General features: G+C 43.1%; 1 protein-coding gene and 1 long non-coding RNA gene across 5 annotated transcripts in view; one reads left to right on the top strand and one right to left on the bottom strand.

Moving 5' to 3' along the window:
* The window catches only part of LOC132367145 (uncharacterized), a 200,627-nt gene that overhangs the window by 45,152 nt on the left and 142,778 nt on the right, over positions 1 to 12,697 (top strand). The gene's annotated exons all lie outside the window — the stretch shown is intronic.
* PHF24 (PHD finger protein 24) overlaps positions 1 to 12,697 on the bottom strand; it is a 29,141-nt gene that overhangs the window by 8,463 nt on the left and 7,981 nt on the right. For 3 of the 4 annotated variants that reach the window (XM_059924972.1, XM_059924974.1, XM_059924973.1), the window contains exons 2-3: positions 2,145 to 2,526; positions 1,324 to 1,509 (exon numbers count right to left, since the gene is read on the bottom strand). In XM_059924972.1, the coding sequence (XP_059780955.1) occupies positions 1,324 to 1,509; positions 2,145 to 2,522 (564 nt within the window). In that variant the 5' untranslated portion in view covers positions 2,523 to 2,526. Of the gene's footprint in view, positions 1 to 1,323; positions 1,510 to 2,144; positions 2,527 to 12,697 lie in introns of those variants that run through there. The other variant, XM_059924975.1, reaches the window with a different exon arrangement.

Below are 12,697 nucleotides of genomic sequence, written 5' to 3'. Positions count from 1 at the left end.
TTGACAATTAGGTCACTGGCGACCTTAGAAGAGCTAATTCAGCAAAATGATGGATGCAGAAGCCGAATTACAAGTGGTTGCAGAACCACAAGGAGATAATGAAGTCCTTTCAAGAAGCTTGGCTGTGAAGGGAAGGAAAGAAAAGGGAGGAGCTTGGAAGAAGGCTTTGTAAAAGGTCTGGTGGAGAGTGGTGGTAATGAAGGCAGGACTGTGACAGAAAGCCAGGAAGGGAGCCATGTAATCCTGAGGGTTTAGGAAGGAGACACTCAGTCCTACATCAGCAGAACACTGCCAAGCAGAGTTGCTGTGAGTGTGAAAGGGCTAGCATTTGGAGGAGTGGTGACTAGAGAAGATTGCCTGTAGAGCAGGCTCTGCTGTGGCATATTCCAGCTGGGGAGAAGGTATTTAAGTGACTGGAAATAACTGTTCTATACTTCATTTTATGGACAAGCCATAGAGAAAGTGTTATTTGTTAGAAAGTGGCACATCTTTGCTTTCTCCTAGGCAGTAGGAAGAAGAGGGGATCAGCAGATACTCCTTACTCTGAAATCAGTGGATGAAGATACCTGCAGGGCAACAGATCAATAAAGCAAGACTTGAACTCTATTCAGGTGTGCTGAGAAATGGATATGAATCTCCCTTTTAATCTTTTCAAAATTTGGAAGGCATTTATGTATAATTTGCAAAGTTCTGAATCAACAGGCCTTTGTTACTTAATTCACAAAATGATTGCTTCAGAGATGAAGAAAAATGCTCCTAAGAGTTAGGTAGAAGACCAAGTGAGAATCTTAGGACTAAGATGTTTTTCTTGGATGGAATCCATCCCTATTGGAAGTAAGCCGGTTAGGATTTCAGGTTGGTTTTTCAGATGAATACAATGAATGACAACTATAGACTAACAGAGAGTAAGTACTGCTCCAAGCAGAATTCGTTGTGAATAATTAGGTCTCGTCCTACCCATTCAGTCCTCTAGCTCAGTGGTTCTCAATTGGAACAATTTCGTTCCCCCACGATACATTTGGTAGTATCTGGAGATATTTTGGGTTGTCACAACTGGGGGTGGGTGCTACTGGCGTCTAATGGGTAGAGGCTAGGGATGTTGTTAAACATCCTACAGTGCACACAGCCCGCTCAACAAAGAATTACTGTGCCCCAAACGTCAATAGTACTGAGGTAAGGAAAGTCTGTCCTAACTCTAGTGACCTGAACCTGAATACTCTTCAGGTTACTGCCTAGAAACCAGTGGTCTAAGACTGGGCCTCCAGGAAATGTGCCAAATCTCTGGCAGTGCAGGAGCCCACCATCCCTGCAGTCTAGGCTCACACAGTAGTGGCAGCTCCAGCCTGTTTCCGTGTGTGCCGTCTCAGTCACCTCCGCGGCACTGTCTCCTTGGATGTAGCCCACGCGGTGCAGGCAGCCATCATGGAAGACCCTGGTGCAGACCCTGCACGGGAAGAGGCTCTCGGCTGTCCAGACCTCACAGACATCACACATCTCATCATTAACAACCTGGGGAAAGATGGCAGGAGTGTATAGGGATGTATAAACACAGCAGCAAGATCCTAGGCCACCAAGCACAGTGCTACCTGCCTGGGGCTGAGTGACCCTGGAGCAGCCTAAAGGAACTGAAGCCAATGTTATGGCAATAGAGCTTTCTCTCTGGAAGACAAGAACCAGTAGGTTCTTCCAGCTGCTCAGGTCTCTGTGATCGTGTTTCTGAGCAGGGATGCTACTAGCATTTTTGGAAAGAATAATCTGTTGTGAGAGATTGTCCCAGGCATTGCAGGACCCTTATCATCCCTGTTTTTCTTGGCACCAAATACCAGGAGCAACTCCCAGTTTTGTGACCTTCCTGAACTCCCCCTACCCCCACCCCAAATTTCCAATTGCCTCCTACAGGGGACAGTATTATCCCTTAGGTGGGAGGGCTGGCATGGTATAATTCCTTATCACCCATTTCCTCAAGTCTTTCACTAAGACAAATCCAGGATGTAACATTTTTATTCTTGGGGAAGAAATTCAAAGACTCAGCTCCATCCTTCTGGTTTTGAGTCTCACTTCAACCATACCCAGGCCTCCCTGTCCTGCTCCCTGATCCCCAGAAGGTCTAAGACTGCGGGATTCTGCCCTTACTGGACACTCACAGGCTCTCTGGGCTCCAAGCGGATATCTGGAGGCTTGTCATCATCCAGCTTCCGGGTGGGGCGGATGAAGGCAGGGGGTGTGAAACGACTGGTCCTGTCAAACTCCTCCGGCTCCACTCCACGCCCATCCCGGAGCCTCTCCCAGGCAGCACGGTTGACACTGCTCTCTTCTTGGAGTGCTGGGGTGCTTGCCTCTGCTTCTTTCTCTTCCTGCACCTCCTGGACAGAGCCCTCTACCGTGCCACGGTGAGACCCTGAAAGTTCACCTGTGCGTCGGATGGAAGGCCTGTCCCGCAGCCCATCCTTGAAGGCAGACACAGCCAGGCTCACCTTCTGCACCTGCTCCACTGTCTGCCGCTTGGACATCAACACCCCCATGGCTCTGTGGACAGAAAGCAGAGAGGCCCAGACTCAGCCAATGGCTGACCATATTAGGGCAATTCGTTTCAACCATTCACCTAAGTGGCAAGTGCTATTAAATAGCTTCTCCCTTTTCTGGAACTCAGTAGCATGGCGGGGTGGACAGAGCACTTGTTAAAGGGTCAGAAGACCTTGGTTCTATTTCTGACTGGCCCTGTGACTTTGGTTTTCATGTCTACAAAATGAGGGCGATCTGCTCAGCACACTTCACAGGGCTATCATGAGGATAACATCAGAAAAGGGGCTTAACAGCGCGTGTAGACTAGAAAGCATTCTACAAATGTGAGATGGTATCTCTGTCTCCCTTCCTGTCCCAAAGCCAATTAGGTATAGGGGTCCCAGGCCTCCGCGACTTTGAGATAGTAGGAGACTCCAGAGCCCAAGTCTCTCCCAAAGATGACCCAAGGCATAAAGCAAGACTACAGCTACACATTTCAGACTTCTGACTGAAGGAATGCTCCTCTGACAAGTGCTGTGCACAAGAATCCATATCAAACGCCTACTTTTTGAGTCAGAGTGAATGAACTCCTATTTTTAGAGGACTCCTGAATTAGGCATTCAGGAAACTCTATCACCTCATCCATGTGGTCAAGGTCTCACACACTCCTTTGCTCCTTCTAATTAGTAGCTATGCCTGTTTATGTGTCTGTTTGTCTATCACAGACAACCTGCCCATCACAAGCTCTCAGGTGCTTCTCACACTTCTAAGGCTTTACTAATGTCACTGCCACATTTTCTGCTTTGATTCTCACAACAGTTCAAGAAAGGTCCATATCCTTTACAGGTTAAAAAGGAATGTTATTCTTGCTCTTCCTCTGTAGTACCAGGGCATTGGAAAGTGAGGGTATGACATGGCACACTGCAAAGCTGGTCTGCTATTTCCTAGCCTGAAGGGTCTTAGTGGCATTCAGTTGGGGAATGTTTGTTCTAAGTGGAGCAGAGAGTCCATTTTAGCCTTGCTATCAATCCATCATAATCAAGGCTTATTGAACAGTACTATATGCAAGGCACCGACTGCTCATCATTGGAAATAGAAGATGGGAGAACACAGTCTCATCACTCAAGCTACTTAAGATCAGAACTGAAAGAAGAGTAAGACAGAGTACTGGAAGTGCCTAAAGGAAGGTGAGACCATATTACTGGGAGTCAGAGTGGACCCTGAAGGATGGGTAGGAAGTTATCCTCAGTTTGGGGAAAAAGGTGACAGAGGGAAGGAGGAGAGATTCAGACCAACTAGAAGGCTACTATAATAGTCCAGGCAAGAGGTAGAGGGTTTAAACTGAAATGGTGGCAGCAAGAATGATACTGAGTTGATTTGATACTATGGAAATAGAGAAATTTAGGAATAAATTGATAACTTGATTGGATCAAGCGTAAAGTGCAAGAGAGCAATTTTATATTTATTTCCCAGCTTTACTGAGATATAATTGACATATAACATTGTTTAAGTTTAAACTGTAAATGTGATGATTTGATACATGAATATATTGTGAAATGTGTAACACAATAAAGTTAGTTAGCACATCTTTTTTTTTTTTAACATCTTTACTGGAGTATAATTGCTTTACAATGGTGCGTTAGTTTCTGCTTTATAACAAAGTCAATCAGCTATACATATACATATATCCTCATATCTCCTTCCTCTTGCATCTCCCTCCCACCCTCCCTATCCCACCCCTCTAGGTGGTCACAGAGCACCGAGCTGATCTCCCTGTGCTATGCGGCTGCTTCCCACTAGCTATCTATTTCACATTTGGTAGTGTATATATGTCCATGCAACTCTCTCACTTCGTCCCAGCTTCCCCTTCCCCCTCCCCGTGTCCTCAAGTCCATTCTCTACATCTGTGTCTTTATTCCTGTCCTGGCCCTAGGTTCTTCAGAACCTTTTTTTCTTTTTTAGATTCCATATATATATGTTAGCATATGGTATTTGTTTTTCTCTTTCTGACTTACTTCACTCTGTATGACAGACTCTAGATCCATCCACCTCACTACAAATAACTCAATTTCGTTTCTTTTCATGGCTGAGTAATATTCCATGGTATATATGTGCCACATCTTACGTATCCATTCATCTGTTGATGGACACTTAGGTTGCTTCCTTGTCCTGGCTACTGTAAACAGAGCTGCAATGAACACTGTGGTACATGACTCTTTTTGAATTATGGTTTTCTCAGGGTATACGCCCAATAGCGGGATGGCTGGGTCGTATGGTAGTTCTATTTTTAGTTTTTTAAGGAACCTCCATACTGTTCTCCATAGTGGCTGTATCAGTTTACATTCCCACCAACAGTGCAAGAGGGTTCCCTTTTCTCCACACCCTCTCCAGCATTTTTTGTTTGTAGATTTTTTTTTTTTTTTGAAATGGCACATCCATCAACGGAGTCTTCCCAGGCTATTATTATTATTTATTTATTTATTTATGACTGTGTTGAGTCTTCGTTTCTGTGTGAGGGCTTTCTCTAGTTGCGGCAAGTGGGGACCACTCTTCATCGCGGTGCGCGGGCCTCTCACCATCGCGGCCTCTCTTGTTGCGGAGCAGAGGCTCCAGACGCTCAGGCTCAGTAGTTGTGGCTCACGGGCCCAGTTGCTCCACGGCATGTGGGATCTTCCCAGACCAGGGCCCGAACCCGTGTCCCCTGCATTGGCAGGCAGATCCTCAACCACTGCGCCACCAGGGAAGCCCGTTTGTAGATTTTTTAATGATGGCCATTCTGACTGGTGTGGGGTGACACCTCACTGTAGTTTTGATTTGCATTTCTCTAATGATTAGTGATGTTGAGCATCCTTTCATGTGTTTGTTGGCAATCTGTATATCTCCTTTGGAGAAATGTCTATTTAGGTCTTCTGCCCATTTTTGGATTGGGTTGTTTGTTTTTTTGATATTGAGCTGCATGAGCTGCTTGTAAATTATGGAGATTAATCCTTGGTCAGCTGCTTCATTTGCAAATATTTTCTCCCATTCTGAGGGTTGTCTTTTCGTCTTCTTTATGGTTTCCTTTGCTGTGCAAAAGCTTTTAAATTTCATTAGGTCCCAGTTGTTTATTTTTGTTTTTATTTCCATTTCTCTAGGAGGTGGGTCAAAAAGGATCTTGCTGTGATTTATGTCAGAGTGTTCTGCCTATGTTTTCCTCTAAGAATTTAATAGTGTCTGGCCTTACATTTAGGTCTTTAATCCATTTTGAGTTTATTTTTGTGTATGGTGTTAGGGAGTGTTCTAATTTCATTCTTTTACATGTAGCTGTCCAGTTTTCCCAGCACCACTTATTGAAGAGGCTGTCTTTTCTCCATTGTATATTCTTTCCTCCTTTATCAAAGATAAGGTGACCATATGTGCGTGGCTTTATCTCTGGGCTTTCCATCTTGTTTCATTGATCTATATTTCTGTTTTTGTGCCAGTACCATACTGTCTTGATTACTGTGGCTTGGTAGTATAGTCTGAAGTCCGGGAGCCTGATTCCTCCAGCTCCGTTTTTCTTTCTCAAGATTGCTTTGGCTATTCAGGGTCTTTTGTGTTTCCATACAAATTGTGAAATTTTTTGTTCTAGATGGGTGAAAAATTCCATTGGTAGTTTGATAGGGATTGCATTGAATCTGTAGATTGCTTTGGGTAGTACGATCATTTTCACAATGTTGATTCTTCCAATCCAAGAACATGGTCTATCTCTCCATCAGTTTGTATCATCTTTAATTTCTTTCATCAGTGTCTTATAGTTTTCTGCATACAGGTCTTCTGTCTCCTTAGGTAGGTGTATTCCTAGGTATTTTATTTTTTTGTTGCAATGGTCAGTGGGAGTGTTTCCTTAATTTCTGTTTCAGATTTTTCATCATTAGTGTATAGGAATGCAAGAGATTTCTGTGCATTAATTTTGTATCCTGCTACTTTACCAGATTCATAGATTAGCTCTAGTAGTTTTTTGGTAGCATCTTTAGGATTCTCTATGTATAGTATCATGTCATCTGCAAACAGTGACAGCCTTACTTCTTCTTTTCTGATTTGGATTCATTTCTTTTTCTTCTCTGATTGCTGTGGCTAAAGCTTCCAAAGCTATGCTGAATAATAGTGGTGAGAGTGGACAACCTTGTCTTGTTCCTGATCTTAGAGGAAATGGTTTCAGTTTTTCACCACTGAGAATGATGTTGGCTGTGGGTTTGTCATATATGGCCTTTATTATGCTGAGGTAAGTTCTCTCTATGCCTACTTTCTGGAGAGTTTTTATCATAAATCGGTGTTGAATTTTGTCAAAAGCTTTTTCTGCATCTATTGAGACGATCATATGGTTTTTCTCCTTCAATTTAACATGGTGTATCACATTGATTGATTTGCATATATTGAAGGATCCTTGCATTCGTGGGATAAACCCCACTTGATCATGGTGTATGATCCTTTTAATGTGCTGTTGGATTCTGTTTGCTAGTATTTTGTTGAGAATTTTTGCATCTATGTTCATCAGTGATATTGGCCTGTAGTTTTCTTTCTTTGTGACATCTTTGTCTGGTTTTGGTATCAGGGTGATGGTGGCCTCATAGAATGAGTTTGGGAATGTTCCTCCCTCTGCTATATTTTGGAAGAGTTTGAGAAGGATAGGTGTTAGCTCTTCTCTAAATGTTTGATAGACTTCGCCTGTGAAGCCATCTGGTCCTGGGCTTTTGTTTGTTGGAAGATTTTTTTAAAAAATTAATTAATTAATTAATTTATTTTTGGCTGTGTTGGGTCTTCGTTTCTGTGCGAGGGCTTTCTCTAGTTGTGGCAAGCGGGGCCACTCTTCATCGCGGTGCGTGGGCCTCTATCGCGGCCTCTCGTTGCGGAGCACAGGCTCCAGAGGCGCAGGCTCAGTAGTTGTGGCTCACGGGCCTAGTTGCTCCGCGGCATGTGGGATCATCCCAGACCAGGGCTCGAACCCGTGTCCCCTGCATTGGCAGGCAGATTCTCAACCACTGCGCCACCAGGGAAGCCCTGTTGGAAGATTTTTAATCACAGTTTCAATTTCAGTGCTTGTGATTGGTCTGTTTATATTTTCTATTTCTTCCTGGTTCAGTCTCGGAAGGTTGTGCTTTTCTAAGAATTTGTCTATTTCTTCCAGGTTGTCCATTTTATTGGCATATCGTTGCTTGTAGTAATCTCCAATGATCCTTTGTATTTCTGCAGTGTCAGTGGTTACTTCTCCTTTTTCATTTCTAATTCTATTGATTTGAGTCTTCTCCCTTTTTTCTTGATGAGTCTGGTTAATGGTTTATCAATTTTGTTTATCTTCTCAAAGAACCAGCTTTTAGTTTTATTGATCTTTGCTATTGTTTCCTTCATTTCTTTTTCATTTATTTCTGATCTGATATTTATGATTTCTTTCCTTCTGCTAACTTCGGGGTTTTTTTGTTCTTCTTTCTCTAATTAGTTAGCACATCTTTTATCTCACACGATTACCATTTTGTTGTTGTTCTTATGGTGAGAACATTAAAGCTCTACTCTCACAGCGTCTTTCAAGTACACAGTATAGTATTGTTAACTATGGTCACATGCTGTACCTTAGATTCCTGGAAGTTTTTCATCTTATATCTGAATGTTGGTACCCTTTGACCAACATCCCTCCATTTCCCTCACCCCTCAGCCTTTGGCAACCATCATTCTGCTCTCTGTTTCTATGAGTTCAATGTTTTTAGATTTCGCACACAAGTGAAGTCATACAGTATTTCATATTTCATACAGCCTATCCCCGCCTGACTTAGAGGACAGTCTTAAATCGACTAACGAGAAGAAGGGTAGTGCCATTTACAGAAATTGTGAAATAAGAAAGAGGAACAATGAAATTGGATTTTGTATGTATTGAATTAAAGATGTCTCTGTGACATTCAGCTGATGTGTTATCTGCTGCTTAAAACTTTTCAATGGCTTTCCAAAGCTTTCAGGATAAAGTCCTCCAAATCAGTTTCTTTACTATGGCCTGTGAGGCTCTCCTCGGTCTGGTGTCCCTTCTTTACTCTGTTCTAACCACACTGGTCTTTCCGTCTTTGTTTGCCATGCTCCCTCTATTATTATTATTTTTTTAATAAATCTATTTATTTATTTTTGGCTGTGTTGGGTCTTCGTTGCTGCGTGCGGGCTTTCTCTAGTTGTGGCGAGTAGGGGCTGCTCTTTGTTGTGGTGCGCAGGCTTCTCATTGTGGTGGCTTCACTTGTTGCAGAGCACGGGCTCTAGGTGCATGGGCTTCAGTAGTTGTGGCACGTGGGCTCAGTATTTGTGGCTCGCGGGCTCTAGAGCACAGGCTCAGTAGTTGTGGTCCATGGGCTTAGTTGCTCTGTGGCATGTGGGATCTTCCCGGACCAGGGCTGAAACCTGTGTCCTCTGCATTGGCAGGCAGATTCTGTCCCCTGTGCCACCAGAGAAGTCTCCATGCTCCCTCTATTTTGGACCTTTGAACATTCCTTTCCCCTGATTAGAGCTCAGTTCAAGTACTGCTTCCTCATGGAAGTTACTGCCATCTCCCCATGCCAGGTAGGTGTGCTGACAGCACCATGCTCTTCTGCTCTAGAACACTCATCTTTGTTATTACATATTCAATAGGATGATTATCTAATCAGTGTCAGTTTCCTCTCTTAGATCGTTTTACCATGTGTAGTACCTGTCTCCACTGCCTAGCAATATGTCTAAAAGAGGAAAGGCATTTAATAATATTTCCCAATTAATTAATTGTGTATAAGTCTTTCTGATTTTTCAATAAAGTCTTAATACTCATAATATCTGATGACAGCCACGTCTTCTTTCTAGAAACAACTATTTTCTGTGCCACAGTGGTGCAAATTCCTACCCTGTTTGGGTGCTTGCCCTGCCATCACTTGTTATCAAAGAAACCCAGCCCATATTTTTAAATTTATAAACCTACTGATAAGAAAGGAAAGATCCCCTCTCCCCATTTGTAAAATTTGTTTGTAAAATTAAAACATATGACTAAAGAATATTTGCTTTGGGCTTCCCTGGTGGCGCAGTGGTTGAGAATCTGCCTGCCAATGCAGGGGACACGGGTTCGAGCCCTGGTCTGGGACGATCCCACATGCCGCGGAGCAACTAGGCCCGTGAGCCACAACTACTGAGCCTGCGCCTCTGGAGCCTGTGGTCCACAACAAGAGAGGCCGCGATAGTGAGAGGCACGCGCACTGCGATGAAGAGTGGCCCCCCCGCTTGCCGCAACTGGAGAAAGCCCTCGTACAGAAACGAAGACCCAACACGGCCAAAAATAAATAAATAAATAAAGAATTATTAAAAAAAAAAAAAGAATATTTGCTTTGAGTGACTGTCATTTACAGGATGGTGGCAAAGGAGATTTATTGAGGAAAGATTCATTTATTTATTTACTTATTTATTTGGCTGCGTTGGGTCTTCGTTGCTATGCATGGGCTTTCGCTAGTTGTGGCGAGCGGGGGCTACTCTTCCTTGCGCTGCGCTGGCTTCTCATTGCGGTGGCTTCTCTTGGTGTGGAGCACGGGCTCTAGGCCCACGGGCTTCTGTAGTTGTGGCATGCAGGCTCAGTAGTTGTGGCTCGCAGGCTCAGTAGTTGTGGCTCGTGGGCTGTAGAGTGCAGGCTCAATAGTTGTGGTGCACGGGCTTAGTTGCTCTGCGGCATGTGGGATCTTCCCGGACCAGGGCTCGAACCCATGTCGCCTGCACCGGCAGGCGGATTCTTAACCACTGCGCCACCAGGGAAGTTCAAGGAAAGATTTACTGATCAAATTAGGAAATTGTTTAAGATGATTAAAAACTCATTCTTTTCCTCAGTTGCAAACAAATATGGGACAATAGGGGAATGGTTAAATTATGGTACAATGGAAGAATGAACAATATGTAAAACATTAAGGTAAAAGTAAATTTATTAATGTGGAAAAATGTTCAAAATATATGAACATATTTATGAAAAATGCAAGTTACAGAAATGCTCGTTATTATCTAATTTTGTAAGAATGCACGTTTTATCATATTTTTATTAATCTGTTTTTTTTCTAATTTTCCTACGTTGTACATTAATTATATAATTTAAAAAGTCACAGAGGCAACCTGGTGACTTGTTTTAATTCTGGATCTGCTGTGACCCAGGACACGTTATTTTACTGCTTTGGGCTTCAGTTCTCTATCTGTTAATGCGTATGCTTGGAATATGTAGTCAAGCATTTAGAATGCTTCTTTTCCATATTCTTTTAAAAGTCCATGTGACCTAATGAGGGTATCCAGCCTTGGGTGGTGGTGGGGCTAGGGGTGGAGAAGGGAGTGTGTGTATGTTAGAGCTTTTGCTGAGGCTGTGGACCCAGGGGGTTCTTGAAGAGGCCGGGCCTGCAGTCTGCAGACACTGCCCACATGGCTTATGCATACTGGCTGTGCTCTACAGTTAGGTGGAAAAGCAGGTCCCCAACTTACAGCAAGAGGAACAGGCACACCACATCAAGAAGGAGAATGCAAAACTAACACCCAGCTCTTCACTGCAAACCTTCCTCATGATCAATTACTATTTCCAAGGCCACAGTGTTTTCCTCAGAAAACTTTCTGTGGTATGTTTTTCACATTTTTTGACTGTGACCCATAGTAAGAAGTATAGTTTATGATGTGACCCTGTACACACAAAATTATAAACACATGTTCATAGACCTATAACTGAACCCAAAGTTTTGTGAAAGAATCCTAATTTTACTACATGTGATGCTCCCAGATATTTTCTATCCTCTCTATCCTAGTTCATTAAAACAATCATGATAGTGACTCTCTAAAATGATTTGATGAGGGACTTCCCTGGTGGTCCATTTGTTAAGACTTTGCCTTCTAATGTGGGGGGTGTAGGTTTGATCCCTGGTCGGGGAGCTAAGATCCCATGTGCCTCGTGGCCAAAAAACCAAAACATAAAACAGAAGCAATACTGTAACAAATTCAATAAAGACTTTAAAAATGGTCCACATCAGGGACTTCCCTCGTGGTCCACTGGTTAAGACTCTGCGCTCCCAATGCAGGGGGCCCGGGTTTGATCCCTGGTCAGGGAACTAGATCCCACATGCTGCAACTAAGAGCCAGCATGCCGCAACGAAGATCCCAAGTGCTGCAACTAAAAGATCCCACATGCTGCAACTAAGATCCGGTGCAACCAAATAAATAAATAAATATTTTTAAAAAATCGTCCACATAAAAAAAAAGATTGTAAAAAAATGATTTGGTGACTGTGTAATGGGTCCGGACTGGCAATTTGAAAAACACAGCCTTAGAATCACTATACATTTTTGATTAGAGAACTATGCTTTTGTCTTTTGATTTAAAGATAGTTACCTCTGAAAGACAAGGATAACATTGTGGGGTATAAGGTATGCTTTCCCCTTGACTGGAGTGATGCAAGAATTGAATTCTCAAGCTTGTCTTAAGAGTCTGTGTGGTTGGAAGGTCTAGCAGATCTGGACTGATACTAATATACTTTTGAATGAAGAAAACCGTACTACATACAAGAGTTTGATCCTCTACCTGTGGGCATATTTAAAAGAATATTTATCAAAGCATTAAAAAATTTTTTTATTATTTATTTATTTTTGGCTGTGTTGGGTCTTCGTTGCTGTGCACAGGCTTTCTCTAGTTGTGGCGAGTGGGGGCTACTCTTTGTTGCGGTGTGCAGACTTCTCATTGCGGTGGCTTCTCTTGTTGCAGAGCACGGGCTCTAGGCACGCAGGCTCAGTAGTTGTGGCTCGCGGGCTCTAGAGCGCAGGCTCAGTAGTTGTGGCGCACGGGCTTAGTTGCTCCTCAGCGTGTGGAGTCTTCCTGGACCAGGGCTCGAACCCGTGTCTCCTGCGTTGGCAGGCGGATTCTTAACCACTGCGCCACCAGGGAAGTCCCTATCAAAGCATTTTTCACAGTGATAAAAAGGTGGAAATAACCTTAGTAGGAGAATTATTGGATAACTTGTGATATATTCATGCTATAAAAGTAAAGAGAAAAAACTGGTTTAATCCAACACGAACATAAAGATCAGAGCAATGACTCACATTGGCTGGATCCTGGGGCATGTAGGGGTTTATATATTAGAACTCCAGGAGGAGGGAAGAAATAGTGGATTGAAAAAGCATATAAATTATAATATATTTATATTTGGAAAGCAAATATCAAAAGCCATTACTTT

This window comes from Balaenoptera ricei, chromosome 6 (genome assembly GCF_028023285.1).
Source record: "Balaenoptera ricei isolate mBalRic1 chromosome 6, mBalRic1.hap2, whole genome shotgun sequence".
NCBI lineage: Eukaryota > Metazoa > Chordata > Mammalia > Artiodactyla > Balaenopteridae > Balaenoptera > Balaenoptera ricei.
The sequence above is the reverse complement of the archived record's forward strand: the minus strand, read 5'-3'. Positions and strand labels throughout refer to the sequence as shown.